Below are 23,967 nucleotides of genomic sequence, written 5' to 3' on the forward strand. Positions count from 1 at the left end.
GTGGTAAAACGCGTGTGGTTCTAATTCCCAGACCAGGCGGTAGCATTCAACCAAAGAGAAACGAAGAGCATCGAGAGTCTCACCCGCTCCAGACTATTAATCAACTAAATTACAAGATGAATACACTCAAGAATTTTATGCTTCTCAACAGGTGTTCTTTAGAAATTTCTCCTAAATTACACTAAATGTTCTTTTTCGTAGAATAATAGAAACATTTCTTTAAAGTAAACCGCGAATACGTGTTACTAACTAGCAAAAAGGCTGTATACAGTAATAGGCCTGTCGGAGGCATTGGAGACGAAGTGAGTGAGCAGTGGTTGGACTGCAAGAGAAAAATACGCTGTTAGAAGGGAATCGATTGTCGCTTTCTTTCATTTCTAGTCTGCGCTATATCAACTCTATTACGGTTCAACTATAATCTATAGGTTAGCGAGATCGGCTCTACTCCAACATCACGTTTGCCGAATGTTTCTCTAAAGAAAGAAAGGGCAAAAATAATACCTAACGTATAATAACAACATTAAAGTAATAATAACAATTTATATTGTAAGACATTGTTTATGTTGATCCATACTTTTATGTATTCTTCAATGAAATATTTAATATTATTGCGTAGGGAGAAGAAGAACCTTTCTTTCCAACGTTACAGAAAAATCTTCCTTTATTAAACCGCATCCTTAACAACATTTACATTACCTACTGCATTCTCTACAACCATAAATCAAATATTAACTACACTATTAATCGTATTGTTATTATTATGTTAGTTAATTATATAGTTTATAGATTTATTTACCGTAATAAATTATTGTTAACGATAAACTAAGCTAACAAATTCATATATTTCATTGGAAATTAATAAAATCTAATATAATAAACAAAAATAATGAAATAAAGATCTTTAACAAATATACTAATTAATTCAGAAGAATAATTTTGATGAAATTTAAATTAAATGTGATAAATTAATCAATAAAAAAATGACATTAATTAATTAAAAATTACTGTAATTAAATTTAAAAAAATACATGCGATGATGTAATTAATATAAGACGGAAGATAAAAAGAATAACGCGATTATAAAATTGATAAAATAAATGTACATTCAATCAAAATACATAATTTTATTATTTATTATAAGTAGTTTACTCGAAACCTCTCCAAATAATAATTTGTTTAAATGGTTTAAAATGTATGCATTGCGAAATTGTCTATTTTATCGAGTGGATCATTAAACTTTATGACGTGAAATTTATACCTTTAGGATATTTAGCCTAATATAAATCTGAAACTTAATCATTAAAGTTAAAAGAAGAAGTAAACAAGTGTGATTTCACTCGGAGACATTCTCTGTACGATGTTTTACTACAAAAATCTTGTATTAAATTTGACAAATTGGCAAGGAAAATCTATGGATTATATAGGATGAAGATACGGATCCGGATGAGATCTCACAATGCCACTTCCCTTCTCCACAAAGCATTTACCCAGCATTCCTGCGGGAAAAGTGTCGGGGGCCTTGCCTCCGTATCCGATGACCGACTGGGTGACGATCCAGATATAATTTTTACCCGTCATTTCCAAGTGATTGGCTGCAGACATGATTCGTTCGGCCTCTTCCTTGGTGCAGTATAAGAGAAATACTCTGGCTTCGCTATCCGCTAACACCTTCATCTCGGCTTTCAATCCCTCCTGACTCATATTTTTCAAGATGAAATAGTTGAATATGTTAAATCTGAAAAAAAACGAGGCGGTGTAAGCTCTGTCTATTTAGAATGGAGCCAATCGAAGACACTTACATAGAATCCCTGAAAGCGTCCTTGGCTTGATCTCTGATAGAGCGGATGAAATCGTCGTGGCCCCCCAATTGAGTGGTAACGATGGAGAACTGGTTCCAGGTGTAACGCTGCAAGATACTCAACATGGCAGCCGACTGATATTCCACCGAAGGGGCCAGCTGCAACACTTTAGACTCGGTCAATCGCTATATTCAAACAGTGGGATTAACATCTCTTTCATCATCCGACCATTCACTTTCCTTTAAAATGTACTTGACCAACAAGACACCCGGGCCCTACTCTAAACACCAATGCCGATCTGCTCTCTCTCTCTCTCTTTCATTCTCCCTATTCTGTATAATGTATCAATCAAGGATACTCTACTTCTCCGAGGTGGAAACTACAACGTGACATTCTTCTTTTCTTTCGACTCAACGACTCGACAGTTACATTTTCCATTTTGTATTGAATTTAATAAATATTAAATGAAAAACCGATTTTTAAAAACATTCATCAATATTTATACCACTCTTTTATTAATATTAAACACATTGATTTGTTTAAAAATGGGAGAGAATACGACGAATAGAGTACGGAAAAATCGAGGTAAATAATTGAAAAATAAGTCATTTAAGAACTATAAAAAAACATGTAGATTTAAAGAAAACACACAAGCAATCTTCTTTCCATAATTGAGAATATAACTGATGTAATTTAATTTTATCTAATTTAATTATCTAACTTTATTTAATATCCGTTAAATAACATCATTAGGTAAATCGTGCACCGGTTTTAGTTCCCTTTTTTTCCGATGAGATAAAAGAGCGACCATATTTATTTAGTGATTTTTATCACTGATTAAGCGGAGCGATCTGTTTCCCTTTTCAATCTATACCATTTGATATAGAAGGAGGAAAGTAGATGGAACGGATCGGCTAGAATAATATATAAAAAAAACACCCCTCGGAAATTTAACGAAATACAAAAACTTAGCTTACCTGATTCTACATCGAGCAGCCAAAGGAAAAAAGTAAAACATCAACTATCTTTTGACTTTATTTATCCCGTGAGACGAATATTGTCGCAATGTAAGTTAGTTTATTATTAATAGCAGTCTGTGCCCAATTTATTGCCAATACAGACCTCCTCTCTCTCTCTCTCTCTCTCTCTTCTAAAATTTTCTTATTTATTCTATCAGAATATCCTATATAAAAGCTTTTCAATTCATTTGAATAAGGAATTGACGTTTATATAAGGAAAAACCAGAAAAGGATTACTGATTTTTAATCAAAGACTCCTTCTTTGTATTCCTTCATAATAGAATAGTCTAGTGAATGAAACTTTTCTGTTATTTTTAGTTTTTAAAATTTACAATGTTTCGTAACCTTTAGAGCGGGGCTGAATTTAGACTGGTTATAACATGTAAGAAGCCCATATTCTCTTATTAAAAAACATAAAGACGTGAGGCCCTAAGCTCCGTAAGATTTCCATAATGGAAATTTCACTAAGAACATCGCCATTTATGGACTCTTCCACGCGGAGTATCTCTTGTATTAATAGAAAAACAAAACCAGACAGCGTCGTTATACATTTGTTTTTATTAAAATGATAAAAAAAATTATAATAAAAAAAACGCCATTTACTAAAATTCATACTTTTAATAACCCGATTTAAATGCTTTTTCGTTTTCTTCTAAGAACCAAAGTCCGGCTGATCGATTCATTAAATTGTAAATAACATCTGGTAGAATTGAATTTCTTTAGTCGGGAATGTTAAATATAAAACTACGCTTTTACTAACAGCGTGTTTTTTTCCCCCTTTTAACAGGATTAAATTTTCGCCCCAATAGTTTTTACACACATTTCCAAAATGGCAGGGGAAAAAATGCTTAAAAAATATGAAAAAAATTGGGAATTTTTTGGCTAATGGATAAATGGAAGTGGCAAACTCGTTCGAATATTGATAGGATATTTGTAAATTAATTAATATCTATTTGTCGGCGAGCGAAGTGATTAAAATTAAAAATGATAATTTCGCCAGATTAAGAGGAGAAATGAGTAATTTCGATAGGAGAATAATTAATAAACTCTCTTTTCTCGATACGATGTTAAATCCTTGGTCAGAAATGAAGCAAAATGAATGAAGTCGATAGTATAAAAGATACGCGATTACGCGATATATCGCTCGTTTTTCTTAATATTCTTTACGCGATTCGAAGAATATCGATAGAATCTTAAAAAGAGACTTAATACGATTCGTGTTTTTTATTATTTATCTTATTGGCAATGTCGAGCACAGACAGACAAACACATTAACAATCCTACCTGTTCCAGTCCGATGTTGTCGGCATTCCAAGCGATGACCGGAATGCCCAAGTAGGCAGTCAATTGAAGAATATACTGCACCACGGCCGCGTTGCTTCCGTACACTTCGGAATTGGTGAAGTACAAAATGCTGACCACACCTTTGGACAGAAGATGATCGCAGAAGGTCATCAGAATCTCTTTGGTGGTGGGCCGTATGGATATCGACAACTTTGGTTCTGCCGTAATCTCATAAAAGTTCGTGAAATTGAGAGAGGAGTACTTGCCCTTCATTAGGTTATCCACCGTTTCGGTGATCTTCTTAGAATAGGCACGTCTTAATGTTATGAGCAAGGTCTCGGGCAGGATGACACCGAAACGGATCTTCTGCAATCTAGAATTAGCCGAATCGGTAGCCAAACTCAGCATCAACAGAGGCAAAACGAGTGAGAGTGTCGGCAGCTTCATGCCTGCCCTTTCGTGACGGTCCTGCAAAGACACATATAGTCATGCGTGACTGTACTACGAGGCCATCGTTCGCATCGTTAACGAGTGCTCGACACACCATCGCGACAAGAATAGGCCAACGACGCGTTTTACACTAGAAAGCACAGATGTAGACACATCCTTTCGCTTACATCATCATTACGGCAACTCGTTTGTCTGTATTCCACATCACCATCATCGAAAGAGCACTCCAAGAACAAATGGCCTTTTATACGGGAGCCAAAAAGTCGTCCTCTGGATTTCTAATAAAACAAACTCGATTCGTGGCGAATATCCATTTTCAGGTTTATATCCCAGCCAACGACAGCCATTAAAGTAGAAAGGACCTGGATTTCCACTGCTCGAATCATCTCGAACAGACAGATTCGTCCAATCAATTCGGAAGCAATTTCCAGACAGAAAAGACATCTACGTGGTACATACACGAGAAAATGTAACAGAAATATCTATTCGGCTTTCTCCAATGAGTAAAAAAAAAGAATTTAAATAGCCAAAGGGTCATCCAATTTATCTTAAATTCCAAGGAAATGGTTCCCCGGTTCGAATGATAAAATGGTTAAAGGAATACGAGCAGAGAAAGGCAAATAGTGTCTCGGGAGTTCATATGATAGACAACAAGAAAAATATTTGTCGTCGAATTAGAGGAGACGAAGACTCTTCTCCCGATATTTACCTAGTGTGAAAAGTGGAAAATCGATCCTCTTTTCCAGTCCACATGAAATGTAAATAAAGACATCGGGTGGCAACCTGGACTCGAAAAAACACCATGCCCCCCTTCGTTCGCTTTCCTCGTATGTCGGGATTCTTCTCTCGTCACCAAGTTGCCACCTCGAAACAAGGAATATAAGAGAAGAATCATCATTCTTTCCACCAAAACCACAGGTTACTTCAATGCGGTTGACCCTCCACCGGAAACGGGACATCTTCTTGTAATCGAACCGATTTATCATACTCGTCTCTCCAAAAGATAAATTCTTTTGACGGGAGAAAAATGAAAGGAAACTTTCTTGAAGGGGAAAAACTATATATATACAAGCTTAGGAAGATGATTTCAAATTTCGGTTAAACTTTAAACGTTTTCAAATAGAATAACCGCGTTTAAATAGCGTAGAATACACGTTTACAATTAATGTAAAGTAATTACCGTTAATTGTAGGAAACGAAGCAATAAACGGTAACCGATATACGTAGGATGCGCGATTTTTATAGTCGGGCGAGAAATTCCTTCCGATACTTTCGCGTTGGAATAGAATTTTCTATTTACAAGTAACGACACGCGTGATAATTTACAGAAGCGAGGGCGCGACCGAACTCGCTACTCGCATCGATCGCACTTTTCCGGCTTCGACCTTGTCAAGGTTATACTTTCCTGTAAAAAAGTATTCGATATGTTAAAGGTGACGCGAAAATTAATTGTCTATTCATCCTTCGATTCCTTAACGGCGAAGATTTCTTGGTTTTTCGACCTTCCCCGGAGCGCGATTACGCTTCGTTAGCAAAGAAACGAACGTTTTGACTCGCTTCTTCCATGCGGTCGATAAGAGAAAAGACTATATCGGCCTCTCATCCGGCTGCATTACCTAACAAACAATCGAATAAACCGACCCTTCCGGTTAATTATGACCGGTTGTTGTCCTTTCTACATCCGATTTTGTTTTTATTTTTTTCTCTCTCTCTCGTTTCGTCGCTGACGTTACGCGAATATCGCCGCGATTCTCGTCAGCGTAGCAACCGTACGAAGATGCCAAGTCGCGAGCGAGAAGGGATGAGGAAGAGAAGGAGAATTTGGCTCAATTCATTAGATGGATATAAAGGTTTTCTGGTGTTAATAAGGGAGGGGACGGAAGCAAAGAGAGAGAAAACAGAACTATTAAAAGTACAGAGATGGGCCATAATGATATTTGTTGTTACAAGGCGGGAAGGAAGCGGTGAATTATTTATCAATTGCTAGAGAAGGCCGGCGACGCCGCTTCTCCACTTCTCCGTCGAGCTGTCAGCTCTCATCAGCGACTCTCGTCTATACGGATAACCTAATTCTCCCCGATGTCGCGCCGTTTGCGCCTCGCTACTTCATCATTACCCTTTCTCTTTCCTCGTAGAAACTATCTCTCTCTTTTCCCTTCGGACCACCCCATCCGGTTCCTGTTTTCTCTTCCGCGCTAGCACCGTACTCTCTTCTGGTCTGGCCGATATATTTTTTTTTTCTTTTAAAGATTTCCCGACTTCTCCAACAGGTAGCCCCGGCGTTTCCTCTGCCGTCACAGAAGGGAGGCGAGGTGAAAGAGTAAATGCTTCCGTGTAACTCCGAGGTGTAACTCGTAACTGAGCGGAAATGCGTTTCTGCTCTTCGTCGCCGCTTTTAATTACAGACCAGACGGAGGAGAGAACTCTTAGATGAGAATAATCTGCCAACAAAAGATAATTGTCGGTGGAAAAAGGAAACGGTAAATGGGATTTTCCACTTTGGTCGTCTGATCTCGTTACCTGCGATGGAAAAAAGCCCGTAATCAAATACTTCGATGGTAAAACGGAAAGTGACGTTTAACATTTTTCACTTTTTTTTTTTTTTCTTCTCTATCCGACTATAAATGCTTTTAAGTTTCCTTTTCTCAGATATTTTTCTAAATGCTTCGAATCTTTATCCATGCCTGGGGCATACCTTTCACGAGGATTCCATTCTGTAATTTCACTCTAACTCTGTCTCTTCCAAACACCAATGTCCCTCCTCTACCCCCTCGAAACTACTTTAGATCGTTCTGTTTCTTCCATCCTCGCACTTCGTTATATTAAGAAATCTAAGCCGGAGGCAAATATATATATATATTTTTTTATTATTATTTTGTTGAGACTATAAATAACAGATCGACCTTCTTTCCCAAAAATTATCGATTTTCTCCATCGATACCTGCGCGCCGTACCGTAACTGTCCAAATATATGTTGATTGGTGACCCTGGCCGAATTTCCATCACCGTACAGGATCGGATGAATCTCTAAAACTTCTTAAATTTCAAAAATCTACCGAAGAGAAAATCGTTAAATAAACTTTTAAGCCGTGAAAAGTATTCTGCCCCATTTCTTTCTTTTGCTTCGATGAAAAATTTTTCCCATCAAATTTGAATAGAAAAATTTATAACGTTTCTTCGGGGCACGTCAGCAATTCTATCCTTATTCCGGCAAATTTTTCATGAAAAAAAAAACCGTTCAAATTTCATTCTAGAATATTAATTTTAACTACTTTCGAGATAAGATCTTAATTTTATAACTCTAGAATTATTATTAAAGAGTTATAAATTAAATGGAACGCATTATCGGTAAAATCGGTAATGGCTGCGGGTTATACAATGACGAACGACATCGGCTTGTAAAACGTAAGGCATTTGACATAAAGTAAGGATGGAGAACATACGGAACTTCAAAACTCTAGTATTTTATCACCCGTAATCATCTTCATTAATTACTGCTGTTAATTAGACTATAAAAAACAATAAACTCCAGCTACTGTTGCCATTCTGATCATTTGAATAATCGCCGAAGTCCATATTTCGGAGAAGAGTAACGTGTGTTTGGGCATTGCAAAAATCATCTATTCAGACTTAAACACGAGAAAAATCTCTCTTGAACATTGTTTAATCATTCGGTCACGTGTACAGAAACCCGAAACATTATAGACGGTGTGACTACGGTTAATTTTATTTATTTATTTATCCCACAGGACGAAGGAAATCCCAAATGAAAAACATATTATAGTCGATGGAAAATTTTTAAACGAGAATAGAAACTCTTGTAGTGGGTGTTTTCCGAGGGAGGAAAAAAAAAATCGGGTTTAAGATAACATTAAAGTGGCTGGTGGTCCAATTATCGGGATTAATGATAATTAAAAGATAATTAAAATCATTTAGAATGACTGGAATCTATGGCTTCCGCAGCAAAAAAGACAAGTTGCGCTGCACCGGTTGCCATGACGATGCCATTTCTGCCGCTTGTTTGTAATCTTTAGGCTAAGTGCAGCAACTCCCATCACCGCACCCGTAAATCTCTTCCCCGTACCTCCCCCCCGGACAATTTCCAATCTCTGCTCCGGCAATGCATTCTGGGATTTTTGAACAAGCCGTCCGTTTCTCTCTCTCTTTTTTTTCTATGCCAAGAGATCGAGAAGTTATCTCGAGACTATAATTCGAACCTCTCTAATTTTGGCTCTCCGCGGGATGTGGGGCAACTTTCGAGGTGTGCCACTCGACCGTTTGTTACTATTAATTGTTTTTTTTTTTCTTAAAAATCGATCCCTTTAAAGAGCTAGAGTGGAGCGTGAACGAGTCGCGGTTACGGGACTTTAGAAAAATAAAGGTGAGAAGCACTTACTGCTCGGAGATAGAAATCCGGATCCGCATCTTCTGGTTTCTGCAGGACGTGTGGAGGATCGGCTTCTCGTTCCAGACTCCAAGGACGGCTGGACCGCGCGCATGCGTTAAGGATGAGAATGCACGGAGCGGATTCGCAGTGCAGTCGGCCGAATCCCGAAACCAGAGCAGGGACGAACGGAGGGATTCTTTCCCCGGGGTCACACAGAGAATGATAACTGCCTTCGACATTGGCCAGAAGGACGTCGAGGGAATGAAGGCCAAATCGATAACCTAAAGATCCAAAAGTGACACGTGACGAGCCGTCTCATTCCCAAACCCAGCACAAAACGCTTCCGTAAGTTATTCGAACGAGCTCACGCTGTTATAGTTGATAAATGGGTACCAGTAGGAAAGATATAGAGACCTCTCCCGCCTCGTTCATACAATACACGTAACTTTCCCTCATAAAAAGTCTGTACAGTATGTAAGAAAATTTGTTAGCACTCAACTCGGGAAATTTACGACGGGGAGAGAGAGAGAGAGACATACACACTTCTATAGAAGCAGGTGCCGTTGTTGTGTTGTTGTGTAGATAAATATTTGTTTCTACTAGAAAAACATCTTCGCCATCAAACACTAGAAGTAAAATTTGTCTGTGATGGGGCCCTCTCCGCTACAATTCTAACAACAAGAAAGTTTTCTCCTGTCCCATCTTTAATATAATATTCACCGTAGACATATCTTAGGCCGTAAACCGAAAAGTCGATGTCATTGGCTTCTCTTCACTCGCGTGGCAAACTTATCATTTTAAAGTATTTGCCAGAATAGTTACGGCGAGAAATTTGTCAAAAATTGTATCAATAACTCGACTGTTGACGCGCTTTGTCCGTCGACTGGAAGAAGAATACAAAGAAGTGCTTGTCACTCGGCAGCTCTCCTTTATCGGAATGCATTTAACTTCAAAATCTAATTATCCGCTAGTGGAATTTCTATCGTCTAATCACCTCTTCTAATCATAAAAGTATTTTTAAACGCGAAAGAATGAGCCTTTTAATCATTTTCGACGTTGAAGTCTGTCGATGGAAACCTTCTCTAACGTTTCCAATCTAACAATCAGATTTATCTATTGTTAAATTTCCGACATCGGTTTCCATCTAAACTATCTCTATTTTTATCCTTATTTTGTCAAACCAACGAAGTAAAAGTACTTTTCTAAGGACTCTTAACAAGCAGTTAGATCGTGCCTTTAAAAAAAATGCGGTCGGCACCATCTGTTTGTTTAAGAGATTTATAGTCAGACGGGAAAAAAACAATACTTTTCCCTTCGATAATAAAGCAGAACTAGCACTCATTTCTTCTGTGAAAACTGGAAAAATTGAGATCAGAATAACAATTATATCCAAATGTAGCTGCAAAGTAAAGAGCAAACTTTGTTTCTGCTATTCTAGAAAGAAAGGACATTTGCCAGTGCTTCTGGCTATTAATTAACGTCTTGTGGATCCTCCAGAGTTTTTATCATCCGTAAAAGAAGCTAAGTACAGTTGGAGTGAATAGTAATTTACACGATGATTGAAAATAATAAAGGGAAATACTCGAAAAGATTAACTTGGATAGGAGAAAAGCATTCGATTGATTTTCGACAGCCAAAATAAAAGGATCATACGAACCGAACGTAATCATCTACAGTTCCATTAAGAAGTCTTTTCGAACTTCTTCCGATGGATACTGGAATTAACTTAAACCATCGACATGATAAAGATTCTAACGTCAATATTAATAAAAAATAACGAAATTTATTTGTTTACTCTATTAACTTCAGCATTCTACAGTATATTAACTGTAGGAAATAAAACTAGTTGCAATTTATATTTTGTACTGGCGGAGTAAATGGAAAAGCAAAGACGGGAGATTTGTTAATTTACAAAGTAGTTGAGCGGTAGAAGGTCTTCGATTTAATTTTACCGGGGTTAAACGATTAGAGAGGGTTTAAGAGATTGTTTTGCGACAACAGAGGCGGTAGCGAAGAGGACAGCCATCTCGTGGTGGGTAGGAGTTAAGTAGTGCGATCGGATCCGCTTTAATCTCGGGATAATTCAATTTGGAAGAGAAAGCAATTACGACGTCCTCGACGGAAATGTCTATCGTCTTCCCTTTTGCTGCAAAGTAGTCGTCGGATGGACTAGATCGTCTCTGTACGAGTCGATGCCACTCGTTTCCAATTTCGCAAATGTCAACGTTCCTCTGGGGAGTCCGGGATCGAATCTCGTATCGTCCGATTGATTAAAGTCGAGTCGTTTTAAAAGCTTGATAAAATCGAAGGCGCCATTACATTCGATTCGATATTGTCGGTGTCGGAGAGGGGAAGAGAAGAGACGAGTAGCAATGGTGATGAATGAACGGAGACACGGCTCTTTTGGTAAAAACCCAGAGGAAATTGTCGAAAGAAATCACAGAGAAAGATTTTAAGTGATGTAGACGACAGGTTGGTCGGGCGCCCGTAAACCGGGCGAGAGAATGGCGGACGATTCTCTAGCTTTATCTACAGATATGAACTATAACCGTTACACAACGCGAAAACAAACGCTTTCACTATCCTTCGCTTTCTTATTTTCCTCCTTCAAATTTATAACCAATCGGTTTGACCGTTATTATACATTATAAAGGAGCATTCGGCACTGTTCTCTTCTAGACGCGCTCGGATTACGGAGGAGAAAACAAGACTTCCGTCGTCGTTTGAATGCGAATTTATTAAATTCTCGACTGTCGTCTCCAGTCACCCCCCTTCTCCGGTAGGAAATGTTTTCCTTTAATTAGTCACGGCACTGGGTGGGCGACCGACTCGCGGGAAAGACGCCTTCTTTAATGAAGATGCCACCGACTGAATTGGTAAAGGAATCGTTTTAGAATTACTCGGGTTTGCCTAAATCCAACAAGCTGCTTTTAATTAAAAAACTCCGCAAACACCTCACGTAGAAAATGCAATAGAGATTTTTACCTATCCACAAATGCTTTTTCTTCCTGATAGAATTTAAAAAAAAATTGCAATTTTAAAGTGGAAATTCAATTCGTTTACTTAAGATATAATTGGAATAATTTGAGAAATATTGCTGTAAATCTGTTATTTTTTTTATTAATAAAATACATAATGGCCTAATCGAATGCCCGTTTTTTTTCTTTATAGATGTGTGGCTGTATGGAAACTTATCGTGTTTCCACAAGAGGAACCGAGTTCCATTCTCATTTGGGGCGTAGGCCACTCTTGGTCAAGATGAAAGATTATCATTCAGAATAACTTCTTAGTAACCTCGGAGTTGAAGAGACTTAAAACAAAATAAAATACAATCTTATTCAGTTATATTCTAGGGAATTATTTATAAATAAAAAAACATATAGCGAATCTTTCTTGGCTCTGTGGATTTTCTTTTGACTGCAGGAAAGGTCGTCTCTCTCGAGTTTAAACGGAGAAAAACTAAATTAAACAAATTCTAGTAAAAAGAAATAGAACTTAACGAATTGAACTAAATAGAACCTCTGCCAGTCTGCCTAACTAATCCGTAGTAATAAAGATTTGCATTCATAATTCCCAATTACCGAATCTTTTCTTTTGTGTGAACAGTAATCGATAAAGGCAAAAATAAGAGTTAGAAAAACTAAAGAGAAGAAATTTAGCAAAGTGGAAAAGGGCGAGCCTCAATTAACCCAGGACAACTTTAGTTAAAAAGAAAGAAAGCTTTTAATTCGTGATGGCATTCTTTGTTTACGTCCCCACTTCTCCATCTCTTGTTAAGCAGTCGTTCTCCTCTCCGATTGCTTACTCCCCACGATAATGGCTGACGACCATAGAAAGCAGAAACTATTCTTGTGGGATTCATAATTTTCGATTCTTCATCCTGCTATCGGTTATGCATCATCTTAATAAGGAATGCAAAAGATATGTCGTTATGGTTAGCCACGCTTTCAGGAAAGAATAGCGCCGTATTTCAGTAAATATGAGAAAGGAGTTTAGTAGGAGGTAAAGTAATTGGACAACTTTAGGAATATCACCGAATCGAAGTCACGTGCCAGGTCCGGAGTAGTATATTAATCTCTGGAGAAAAGTGGACGAAGCGGGCACGTGATAATTTTTTACTATTAAATAATTGAGTGCAAATCGAAGAAATTCTTAGTTCCCCCTCCATTAAGAAACAGAAATTATTAATTCGTCACACTGAATTTTTTATGGTTCAAATTTGAGAAACTTCTCAAATTAAATCAGGATGATTTCTTATCCATTAACCCGAATAAAAACGGTTGCTTAGCCAACTTCGAGTTACAAACGTCGATGAAATATTTTAAAGATATAACCCGAATGCACGGTCAACGGGACCTACAAACTGCTTCGTTTTCTTAATTGAAAAAGCGGAATAATCTTTCGTCCCCATTCCTTAATCCTTTGCTTCGGCACTTATCCCACTCTCCACTTCCCTTCTCGGGTTTCGACAAAAATATATATATATATATATATATATATAAACGAGCAATTATTTATTGTCACATCGTCACAATGCCGGGCTGCAATTTTTAATCATATTTTTTAAAAATTTGTTTAATTTAAAATGTATGCTCTCCACCTCAAATTACTATAGTAGCGACTTGCCCCTGTAAATCATACTTTCCCTGTTAGCGATGGAGTCGTGCCGGTCATCTATTAACTCCTTTCGGAGGAAAAGCTTTGAATTTAATTAAGGTGAATTCCGGTTTGCGTTGGAAGTTTGTATATAGTTAATTGGGGCCTCTTTCCCCTAATATTTCCATATCTGGTCTCGTCTTTCATCTATATAACTCTGTTCTTGAAATTAAGGAAAGAAAGACGGTGGGAATTTATAGGTCTATAATATTTTCAAATTGCAGCCCAAAAAATTAATTAATGCGCAAATATCCCTAAAACGATGTCGAATTTCCCTATTTTAGTATTTTTTCCCTATTCTTTATTACATTGTTTCTCTACCATTTCCCCATTCACCTCTCTGTTTACGAGGATGGAAACGGTGGGAAAGATAAGTTTAATTTATCGCTGGGATTTTGAAAGAAGACAAACAAGAGGGGTGAGAGGAAGAACGCATCTTTCACGCGACTGTCACCGACGTCGAAACGAGTTGTAACGATCACATTTTATTTTCTCTTCGGTTCTTAACCGAGCGTGACGCTTGGCGTAACGTCGCGACGGGATACATCCATCCAAGCCCATTTGCTTAATATACTAGTTATAGTCTATTCGTGTGTTATTCGTCGGATGTCGTTCTTCATCCCTCCTGACGCTCGTACAACCGGCCATTGGAAATAAACGGCGCGCATCCACTTATCGCACTCTCTAATCTCTAGCATACTACAGAAATGAATTACGCCAATACAAACCGTGCAGAGACAGTGCAGGGAAACTAATAATTTCCCTTACTTTTATTTTAATTCGCTAAATAAACAACGAAATTAATTAAAAAGCATCTTTATCATACTCAAAATATCCCTAAAAGTATTGTATTTTCGTGCAAGAACATTCTTTACGTGTTTTTTCTGACGGTCATCGGCGGTTAGAAGAAAGTAGGATAGAGGGGAAAAAGGAGCTTGTTTTTAGGTCTCGAGGGGCAACTCTCGCCGATAACCTAACTTCCGTTTCCGGATTAGAATCTAACCGGAGGGATTCGGCGCTTTGATATACTGCGATATGATTTTGGAACAGGAACTCGTTGCGACTACACAAAGAGAAGAGTAAGAGAAAGATCACAGTCGGATTACTACGAATAAGTTAGCTTACAATTAAAGCTTAATACATAAATCTTCCACTCTTTGAGTTCTTATTAAGAATCGGTTCATGCATCAATCGCCGTATTAACCCGAAGACCTTAAGTATAGATTGATATCCGCCTCCATTGCCAGTAGTTAGTGCAGCGGGTGGAAGCGCCCGCGCGCGTGTTGATGTCTGTCTGTCCATCCTTTTCTCTCGGAATCATCGATTTACAAAGAGAGACGAGAGCTTCGGTGCGGTGGACCGACATGCCATTCTCTAAACGAAGCAACGGGGAGCCCGAGGCACAGTGTTTCCGACCAAAACCGGGAGAATCTCCTGTCGACTGGCGCCTTAGCATCTAGTCCGGAAGGTAGTAGAAAGTCGCTGGCGCAGAAATCGAAGAGGAAAGACGGAGCAAAACTTGAAATTTGATTATAGTATTGTTTCCGGTTGTCTGAGAAAGTCGAGATCCTTTAAATCATCGATCGATAAATACACCGTTTCAATATCGTGTCTCTATTTTGTTAATTTAAGGGATAACTTACTCTTTTACGTCAATTCGACGTCACACTTTTACTTTTATAGATACAGAAGTGACGTCGAATTGACGTAGACCCGTTCGCCCACGTTTTCTTCAATCGGTTTTCGTTTATTCTACAAACGTCATCGTTTCCTCTCCGTATTAAAGTGTATATTAATACACTTTAATATTAATTAAATACGGCACCGTCACAATTGTACGGCTTATATACGTATAAAGTGACAAAAAACTTCTTACTAGGCTCGTGTATTCTTAATGGAAATCCCCTCCCGAACTTCCATTTCCAACACGACTAATCTAACTGATGATAGAAGATGGAGGAACTTTCTGCATGTTTCTATAAACCCTACAGCAAAAATTCTGTTAAAACTCATTTTAAAAACTCCAAAAATAAAATTGACAAGCTTAAAAAAAATTTTGATTCTGTGTAAACATGTAAGAAGATTATCTTTTATTAAATTTGCTTATGTTCCTCCTCCTAGTTGATAGAAACTATATAAAGTTTCACTCATTTTTTTTTAAAGTTTTAAGTAAATTATAAATATAATTAATCTTTAATTTGATTATTAATGTAAAATCAATAAGGAAATTAGTAGATTGATCTATAAGTCTTTAGGTATAATTATATAAATTACACGTCAATCCAAAACATTCTTGAGATAAAATTACTTCACCAAATTTACTCGTCATTAGATATACGAGTAGAGGTTGTTCGTTTCCTCAATTTCTTATCGATTTTTCTGTTAATTTGAGTTTTATTTTATGAAAAATTTTACTAATATCATATAATTACTTTACTAACACGTGTAATTCTGTAAGATAAAAAGACCATACAAGAATTTACTACTGTTAAAATCTTAAAAATCTGTCATGCTGTATATCTCCGCTTTACGACCGCTCGCTTTACGACATACGACTTTTACCAGTAGAAATACCGTATTTAAATATTGTTAAATAGTTTATATGGTTAATTACTAATTTAAGCTTAAGGGGAATTTCAATTTCGACCAATTTCTATCGTGGGTATGTCCCCGTCCCTCACCATCCGGCGCCTCATTTTGGGGCCTAGCCGAACCTACAATTAGTTGTGGGTCTAATTGTTGAGGCCTTTCCGGTCAGTAGGCATTAAGAAGGCCTAAAAATACCTTCTTAATGCCTACTGACCGGAAATAGACGAAAAAAACCGCATTTAAATAAGCGATTTACCTCGTAAAACTGATAAAATTATAAAAAAACCTCAAGAAAAAAATTGTTTACCTGTAAAATATTAAAATTAATATAAACTGAGAATTGTTATAAAAAATAAAAAATAAAGATCTCGTATGTTTTAAGGATAAAATTTACAAATTTTATGCCATTCGTCGGTATTTCTCAGACCTCTGTGACACGTTTATGTATCTTAAATTTATGTAGGATTAACGTGACCTTTACGTAAGTTATCTCGAGTTTCAGCCATTTATTTTGCCTTTAGGCATGAACTATATAATTCTCAGTAATGAGATAGAAATATATATATAGATCAGAAGGAATTTTGAAACAATTTTTAGTAATTTATTTTCTCGAGTGCATCATTTGTAATCCTTTTGCGAAATGGATTCCAAGTAGCACACTGAAAAAAAAAAGAAAAGTAATCCCTACAAAATAGTATAATAGAAACGTACAAACAAGATTGAATTTATTTAGTTGTGGTCCATTCCGACTAATAATAATAAAATTAAAAGTGAGAGGCCCTAAATTATAGCCCGGTATCGCGTAGCTCCAGGTTGTAACCAGGGCTGTATTAGGCTAATCCAAACATCGGAGGAGGCCCGAAATATCCGAACGGGCCTCTAGGTTTTCGGATATTTAGGGCCTCACCGCTACTTTAACCTTTCACCCCACTATAGCTGACCCTAGGACCACAGAAATGCCTTCTTTAAACTCAATCTGGATTCGATCTTGACGTAAACAAGTTCGAGATTAACAAACCGAACGTAAATTAAAATAAACGTTAATTTTTAGGGAAATATTTAAAATCTAACAATTAAGAAAACACAAATAGAAAAATAGATTGCTTTGTAGTGCACGAGTCTTATTTATTTAAAGAAAAATCGAAGATAAACGACTGCAATTAAGATAAAAGTAGCTCCCGAACGAGAAGAAAAGAAAATTCTTCTCGTTTCTAAAGCCGATTCGGTACTAGAAAAATGAAATTTTTTTGTGAAAAATACGACGTGTTTCTACTAAATCCGTGATTAATTTCTAAGGGTTTCTTTACCACAAAGTTTTTAAATTTTGTATACCACTTAAATAACCCGTTATTAAGAGAGAGAGAGAGAGAAGAAAAGGGGGGAAATACTTTCGAATTTTTAATTTAGTACATAAAAAATTTCAACTTAGCTGTTCAATTTTTGTCGAACCATTTTTATTTTCGTGTCTTTTTTTTCTAACGACAAGATAATTAAGCTTTTAATAATATCATACAAGTTGATGGATATAAATTAAACCTCGTACCGCATTAAATATGCAATTATTTTTATTGTTTAAGTCTTATATAGGATACAGTTCTCTCGAGACCTGGATCTTTACCTTAAAGTTTTTTTATTTGTTTAACACACAAAAAATGAAATAATTTACAAAACGTTTTTGGGGCCCGTAAATATGAAGTTCGGGAAGGATTCTATGGTCATGCTGCGATGGATCCTGCATCATTAACAGTGGCGCGTTATCTTATGGGCCCTCACCCAAACCAATTTTTTGTAAAGTCATTACTATACTAAGAATATCGAAATTTAAATTTAAGCCATATCCGAGGACCCTAGATTGCAGGAACAGGATGCACAAAAAACGAGGATACTGGGAAATTCCCCTGAAGTAAAATGTTTGAACACTGCACAGTGGCTCCCTAATTTAAATTTGCCTGGGCCACAGAAAGCTGTAAGCGCCACCGTTCGTAAACAACGAGAGAAAATTGCAAGAAATGTTCTTGAGGCCTCCGCAAACGAAGGCCCTGCTGGGACTAGTAGACCCCTGGTCTGCCGCGATAAGCCCAATTTATATCCCATTCACACAACACAAAAAACTCGAGATTCTCAACACGAAACATTAACACATTAATAAAGATTCGGAATAAGAATTAAGTGAAATTATCTTGTATCTGACATGTTCATAAACAATTGACCATCCAACATGTACAGAGTCAATACAAATCCTAGATAAATAATTGAGTAAGATCAACTATAGAACTATAAACGGATCGTTAAATGGCTTAGTCTAATATTGTTTCTTTCTTTTTTTTTATTTGTTTTTATTGTGGCAATGTTAAGAATTGTTCTTTTATAAATTGATTTATCGGACAAGATAATAAAATCTTAGCACTTCTCCTCGTATCGTAATCATTGACGCGCTTTATTTAATGTCAAAATTACTGTAACTAGCCTAGAAGACATTTATCATTTGTTAATTCAATAAATAACGGAGAAGTGACATTACGTTGCAATTCTCTATTTCGAATTTAATTCGTTTAAAATTGCTCACGTTGTAGTTAAAGAGGTTATTAGTAAGCCAATAATTATCTGGTGTTTAGTTTACGTATCGAACTGATTATTCGCTCGATGGGTAACAAACTATCACGTAATTATGAACGACAACTTTAAAGATTTTCATTACATACAGGAAACGGGGGGCCTAGGGAAAATAGGCCTACACATCGGGGCCCTATAGCGAATTAAATTTGTGTAAATATAACGAGCAATTATTTATTGTGACATGACCACAATGTTCTCAATTTTAGTAGTGTCTCGCCCCTGTAAATCATACTTTTCCTGTTAGCAATAGAGTCGTGAGGATCATCTATCAAACTCTTCAGGAGAAAATTAAATAACGTATATAGTAATTGGGCTTTATGTCCCTAAGCTTTCCGTATTTGGTCTCGACTTTCATCTAAATTGAGAACGGAGTTAGATAGATGAAAGTCGAGACCAAATACGGAAAGCTTAAGGCAGACAATTTTTGAAAATTGCAGCCTAATAAACTAATTTAACTAATAACTAATATTTCCAAATACTCTTTCTTATTTATCGACATCATATATGGTCCTACTTCCTCGGAGAGCGGGACAATTTGTTTCTTTTGTTCCCTCCGGGCCTCGCCTTCATTACTATTATCTTTGTCCTGTATAATTCAATCTAAAGAAATTGGACCCTCAATAATGCATGACACAAGCCTGGGTATACGAAATTTTTCACATATAAATCCATTGGAATATTTTTAGAATCTAAAAATATAAAATTACAATTTGAAATCGTAGATTTTTATAATAATAATAATAATAGATCATAAGAGAATTTTATTTGGAATTTTTTCTCTTATATAAAATGTCGAAATGTTTTTATTTATTTTTTTTAATAAAATAAATTGAAATAATAAAATATAATTCTTCCAATCAATTTTTTTTCCATTTAAATATTAACATGCCGTTAAAAAACATTTTAAATTTATTCATTAGTTATAATATAACCAAATCGTAAAGGGACGTATAATACAAAATACATAAGAATTTCAATTTCGTTTGTAGTTTTACGTTCGAGTAAACAAGTCCGNTAGTTTATACGGTTAATTACTAATTTAAGCTTAAGGGGAATTTCAATTTCGTTTGTAGTTTTACGTTCGAGTAAACAAGTCCGGGAAATAGAGGACTTACTTCTAAAGTTAACATATAAATAGAAAATCAATTGCTAATGTCAATCGTGTCCTATCGCAGGAAGGGGATTCAGCAGGGTTATTCGGACTGGGCATCATATTTAAGGGATTTCAAAGCATTAATCATAAATTATTTCATTTCAACGATGTTAGATGAAAGTCGAGACCAGATATGGAAAGGTTATGGGCAGGAGGCCCCGATTAAATATATAAAATTTCCGATTTCTGAATTTTCTGACCTGCACGACTCAAATGTTAACAGGAAAAGTATGATGTACAGGGGCAAGACACTACTAAAATTGAGAGCATTGTGACGAAAAATTGCAGCCCGACATTGTGACCATGTCATAATAAATAATTGCTATTTTTAACATACGGAAGCCTCAAAAATTCGGGCCTCTCTCGACTCGAGAGGTGTTTCTTTCTATCATGATATAAAAAAAATATACAAAACTAATCCCACGTTGATGTTTGATTTTCCAATTAACCTTTCTTCATTTTTTCTGTATAACTTCAATTATTATTATATATATATATATTTTTTAAATAAAATTTCAAAATAAACTGGATTAATTCAAATAGAGTTTTTCTAAACGATCCTTTTGCTCCTAATTTTAAAGTTCTTTCTGATATTCGAATATCTTTTAAAACTGTGGACTGAAACTAAAATATATTTCGATAAGTAATGGTCTTAGGATATATTAAAAATGTGAACCATTAACTTTTACTCCGTTCGACTCTAACAAAATCGATAAAGTTCGAAAAGAAATGCTGATCGAGTCCAAATTTTCCAAACTAAATTTCATGCGAGGAGAAAAAAGAAATAAACAAACATAATTGAGACATTGATGAGAATCTGATTAACTAGAGCGTAAATTTTGAACGAATTTGCAATTTAATTCATTTTATTTTTATTTATTAAAATGGATGTTGTGATTTAACAATTCTATATTTTATATTTTGCAAATCTAATAAAATATTCAACATCGATTTGAGTTGCTTCAAGGTTTTTCCATTGTCGCATTCGGAACATTACACTTAAAAACACTTTATATCGAGGGAACACTTTATAAAGGAATAAAAAGGAGCAACGAATGGGGACGTATAAAAAACCTATCGGAATTATATTCTTATAACCAGATCTTATAACAGTGGTGGATGTAGAGGGGTCCGTTTAATTAATAAACGTAAAATATATTTTCTTTGTGGGGCTTCGTGACATTAAACAGGGCCTCACATTAGTAATTGCTCTCAAGTAAATCTAATACAATTTTTAAACACTGTTTTGCTTTTTCCTTAACGTACACAGGGCCTAAAAGACGTAAAAGTAGACTCCTCCTCTCGCCTCCGAGATGAATTTTTGATAGTGCAGGAAATGTGGGACGAATTGAAAATGTTCGACTAGAAATATATCATATAGAAGTGAATATTTACAAAAAAGAAGTACAGAAAAATTCATTACTAGGAATGTAGACTCGCAACCGATGGAAATTCACACTGGGAAACGATTGTATTGATTGGGTTGAAGGAGTAACAATCTTGGTTTCAGATAAGAATGGATTTACTCCAGTGTGTCTTCGAAGAGAATTTTACGTACGATCAACCGGATAAGAGTTAGACAAAACGAGTAACAAGTTACACCAAATATATTGTTAACTAGTGTTACTTTAAGTAAACCTTTGCGCCATGTACTTGCATATTAATGAAGGCAAACTAACGTCCTCCTCTTCGATATTAACTTTTAAAGTTATGATCATAGACAAACATAATTAAATCAAGAAGGCCTTATTATGAATATAAACTCGATATAACGTTAAATTTATTCTCGAGAATTTTCTTTGTAATTATGCATTGTTGCCATTAATTTTGATAGATTAAATACGTTCGACATGAAATATTACTCGATCTGGAACTGCTCTTCCGGAAATGTTTGTTTCGTTCTAAGTTTAGAAATCAAAATACCATACATCACTATCGAAGATAATTGAATTCTACCGATATTTTCCTCTACGTCGATAGTTCAGAGTTTAATATTGGCTTATCTTCTAATCGATCTCCTGCCAATTTATTATCAATCATCGTGTAAATCTTTCTGTGTAATAACTAAATAGGAAATATTGATACAATGTTTAACTTTTTACAGTACGGAAACAAAAGATTTAGCAAAATGTTACAAGAAATTACACGTTGTACAGCGTAGCCCGAAAGTTAGTTAACCGAGTATGGTTCGATTATTTCGTTTAATGGAAGCAATTTTTTTAAAAAATCTCTTTTAGATTGGATGGATGAATGGATTGATGGGCTAAGGTAACGCAACACGTGGATAATCTGCCAAGGAGGGAGGACTTTCTATAGGAAGCTGGCACCTATTTAGGTATTAGGCACGTGAATAAACCCGGAAAAACGCAGCCAATCCGTTGGTCGTGCGCGAAACTGCGACCAACTATTCATTGTTTCTGTGATGTTATCCACGCCCCTACTGTTGGGCAACCGATTTTTGGGCCACTTTTTTCTATAAATAAACAATTTGGAAGCTTTAAAAAATGATTTTTAATGCTTTAAAATGATTTCTAAAACATTAAAATTCTTTCATTGGTGTAAATTTAATGATCTCCGATCGAAAATTTTATAATTTAATAAATTAATATTTAAGATAAATTCAATAACGCAGATCATTTTAATCTATATTATTTCTCATCAGAAGTAATATTAATTCAATTATTTTATGTAATTATCTTTAACCATATTCATAACATTATACAATGAATATCTTTTTTTCTAAATATGATGTTTAGTTAACCTTAGATAAACAGTATCCAATATCATTATCAAACTTAACAGATGGAGTTAATTAAATAAAGTTATTTTGAAGGCATAATTCAATTTGGAAAATCATATTATGACATAATTGTTAAGAATTAATAGCAAACTGAATGATGTATTATACATATATACATTCATATACTTGTATAGCTTTTGAATATTTTTATAGTGTAGTTTATTAACATATATTATCTATAGTATGTAAGCAAATTAAAGTTTAATTTCAATTGCTAATAGTCTTTGTAGTTCAGGTATATATTAAATTCACTGTACACTAGGGTATACCGACAATTAGGTTACTGATAGTGTAATTAGAAGTTTTATAATTTCAGGAAACATTACATGCGTACAGTATGTAACTACATGCGCATGATATGTATATAGGTGTACAGTATATTATGTTAAACTACAGCAGATTCTCAACTTTATCAAGCTAGTGTCGAACTTCAGAATTTTAAAGTTTTGGCGGTACACCGAGAATGTTTTTATATGTATAAAATGTTAATGGCTTGCAGTTTTTGCATAAAATGTAGACATATTATAAGGCATTTTTAGATTATTTACTAAATTCTATATCAAACCTGTGAAAGTTCATTGCACACTGATTATCTTAGAGAAATCGTCTTCAAAAATAGATTTAATCAGCTGAAGGTTTTAAATATTCCTTAACTTTTATATTTTCTGATAATGAATATGCACAATTATTATTCTGATTTATTAGTTTTATAATTTTAAATATATATTAGCATAAAATATTTCATAAGAGTTTCAACAAATTTGAAAGTACATTTTGTGATTTTGTGTAGATAATTCAAAATAAAAATATTAATAATGTAACTTAACAATTTACTAAAAATAAAATCAAATTTTATAAACATGTTATACTTTTATACTTAAATTACAGCAGTGTAGAAAAAATAAAATTTTGTTTTTACAAATAAATGTAGTAGTGACAATAAAGTATAATTTATGAAGACTAAAATTTAACAAAAGTGTTATATAGTTACCAGGAAAAAGAAGAAAAGGAAAAAAGCCTTTTATTTTAGATTAATCAATTTAATTTGTGACTTGGTAAAAACAAATACACCAGAGAAAAAAGATTGCAAATCTCTACAATAAAAAATGCAAAAGAAATCATCAACAAGAATTAAAAAAAGTTATAATCCCAGAACAACATTTCACACAAAACTCAACGTTTGCTTTGTTTTTAATTAGCCTAAAAAAATTGTT

General features: G+C 35.2%; 1 protein-coding gene across 1 annotated transcript in view; it reads right to left on the minus strand.

The window, feature by feature from the left end:
* The window catches only part of LOC111639139 (glutamate receptor ionotropic, NMDA 2B-like), a 29,369-nt gene extending 20,347 nt beyond the window's left edge, over positions 1-9,022 (minus strand). Inside the window, exons 1-5 of the mRNA XM_023384929.1 lie at positions 8,949-9,022; positions 4,103-4,570; positions 2,777-2,782; positions 1,800-1,984; positions 1,488-1,735 (exon numbers count right to left, since the gene is read on the minus strand). Of these exons, the coding sequence (XP_023240697.1) occupies positions 1,488-1,735; positions 1,800-1,984; positions 2,777-2,782; positions 4,103-4,549 (886 nt within the window). The 5' untranslated portion in view covers positions 4,550-4,570; positions 8,949-9,022. The remainder of the gene's footprint in view (positions 1-1,487; positions 1,736-1,799; positions 1,985-2,776; positions 2,783-4,102; positions 4,571-8,948) is intronic.
* Between the last annotated feature and the right edge of the window lie 14,945 nt (positions 9,023-23,967).

The sequence above is a fragment of the Centruroides sculpturatus genome, unplaced genomic scaffold (genome assembly GCF_000671375.1).
Source record: "Centruroides sculpturatus isolate CEXI.00-Female unplaced genomic scaffold, Cexi_2.0 scaffold186, whole genome shotgun sequence".
Lineage (NCBI taxonomy): Eukaryota > Metazoa > Arthropoda > Arachnida > Scorpiones > Buthidae > Centruroides > Centruroides sculpturatus.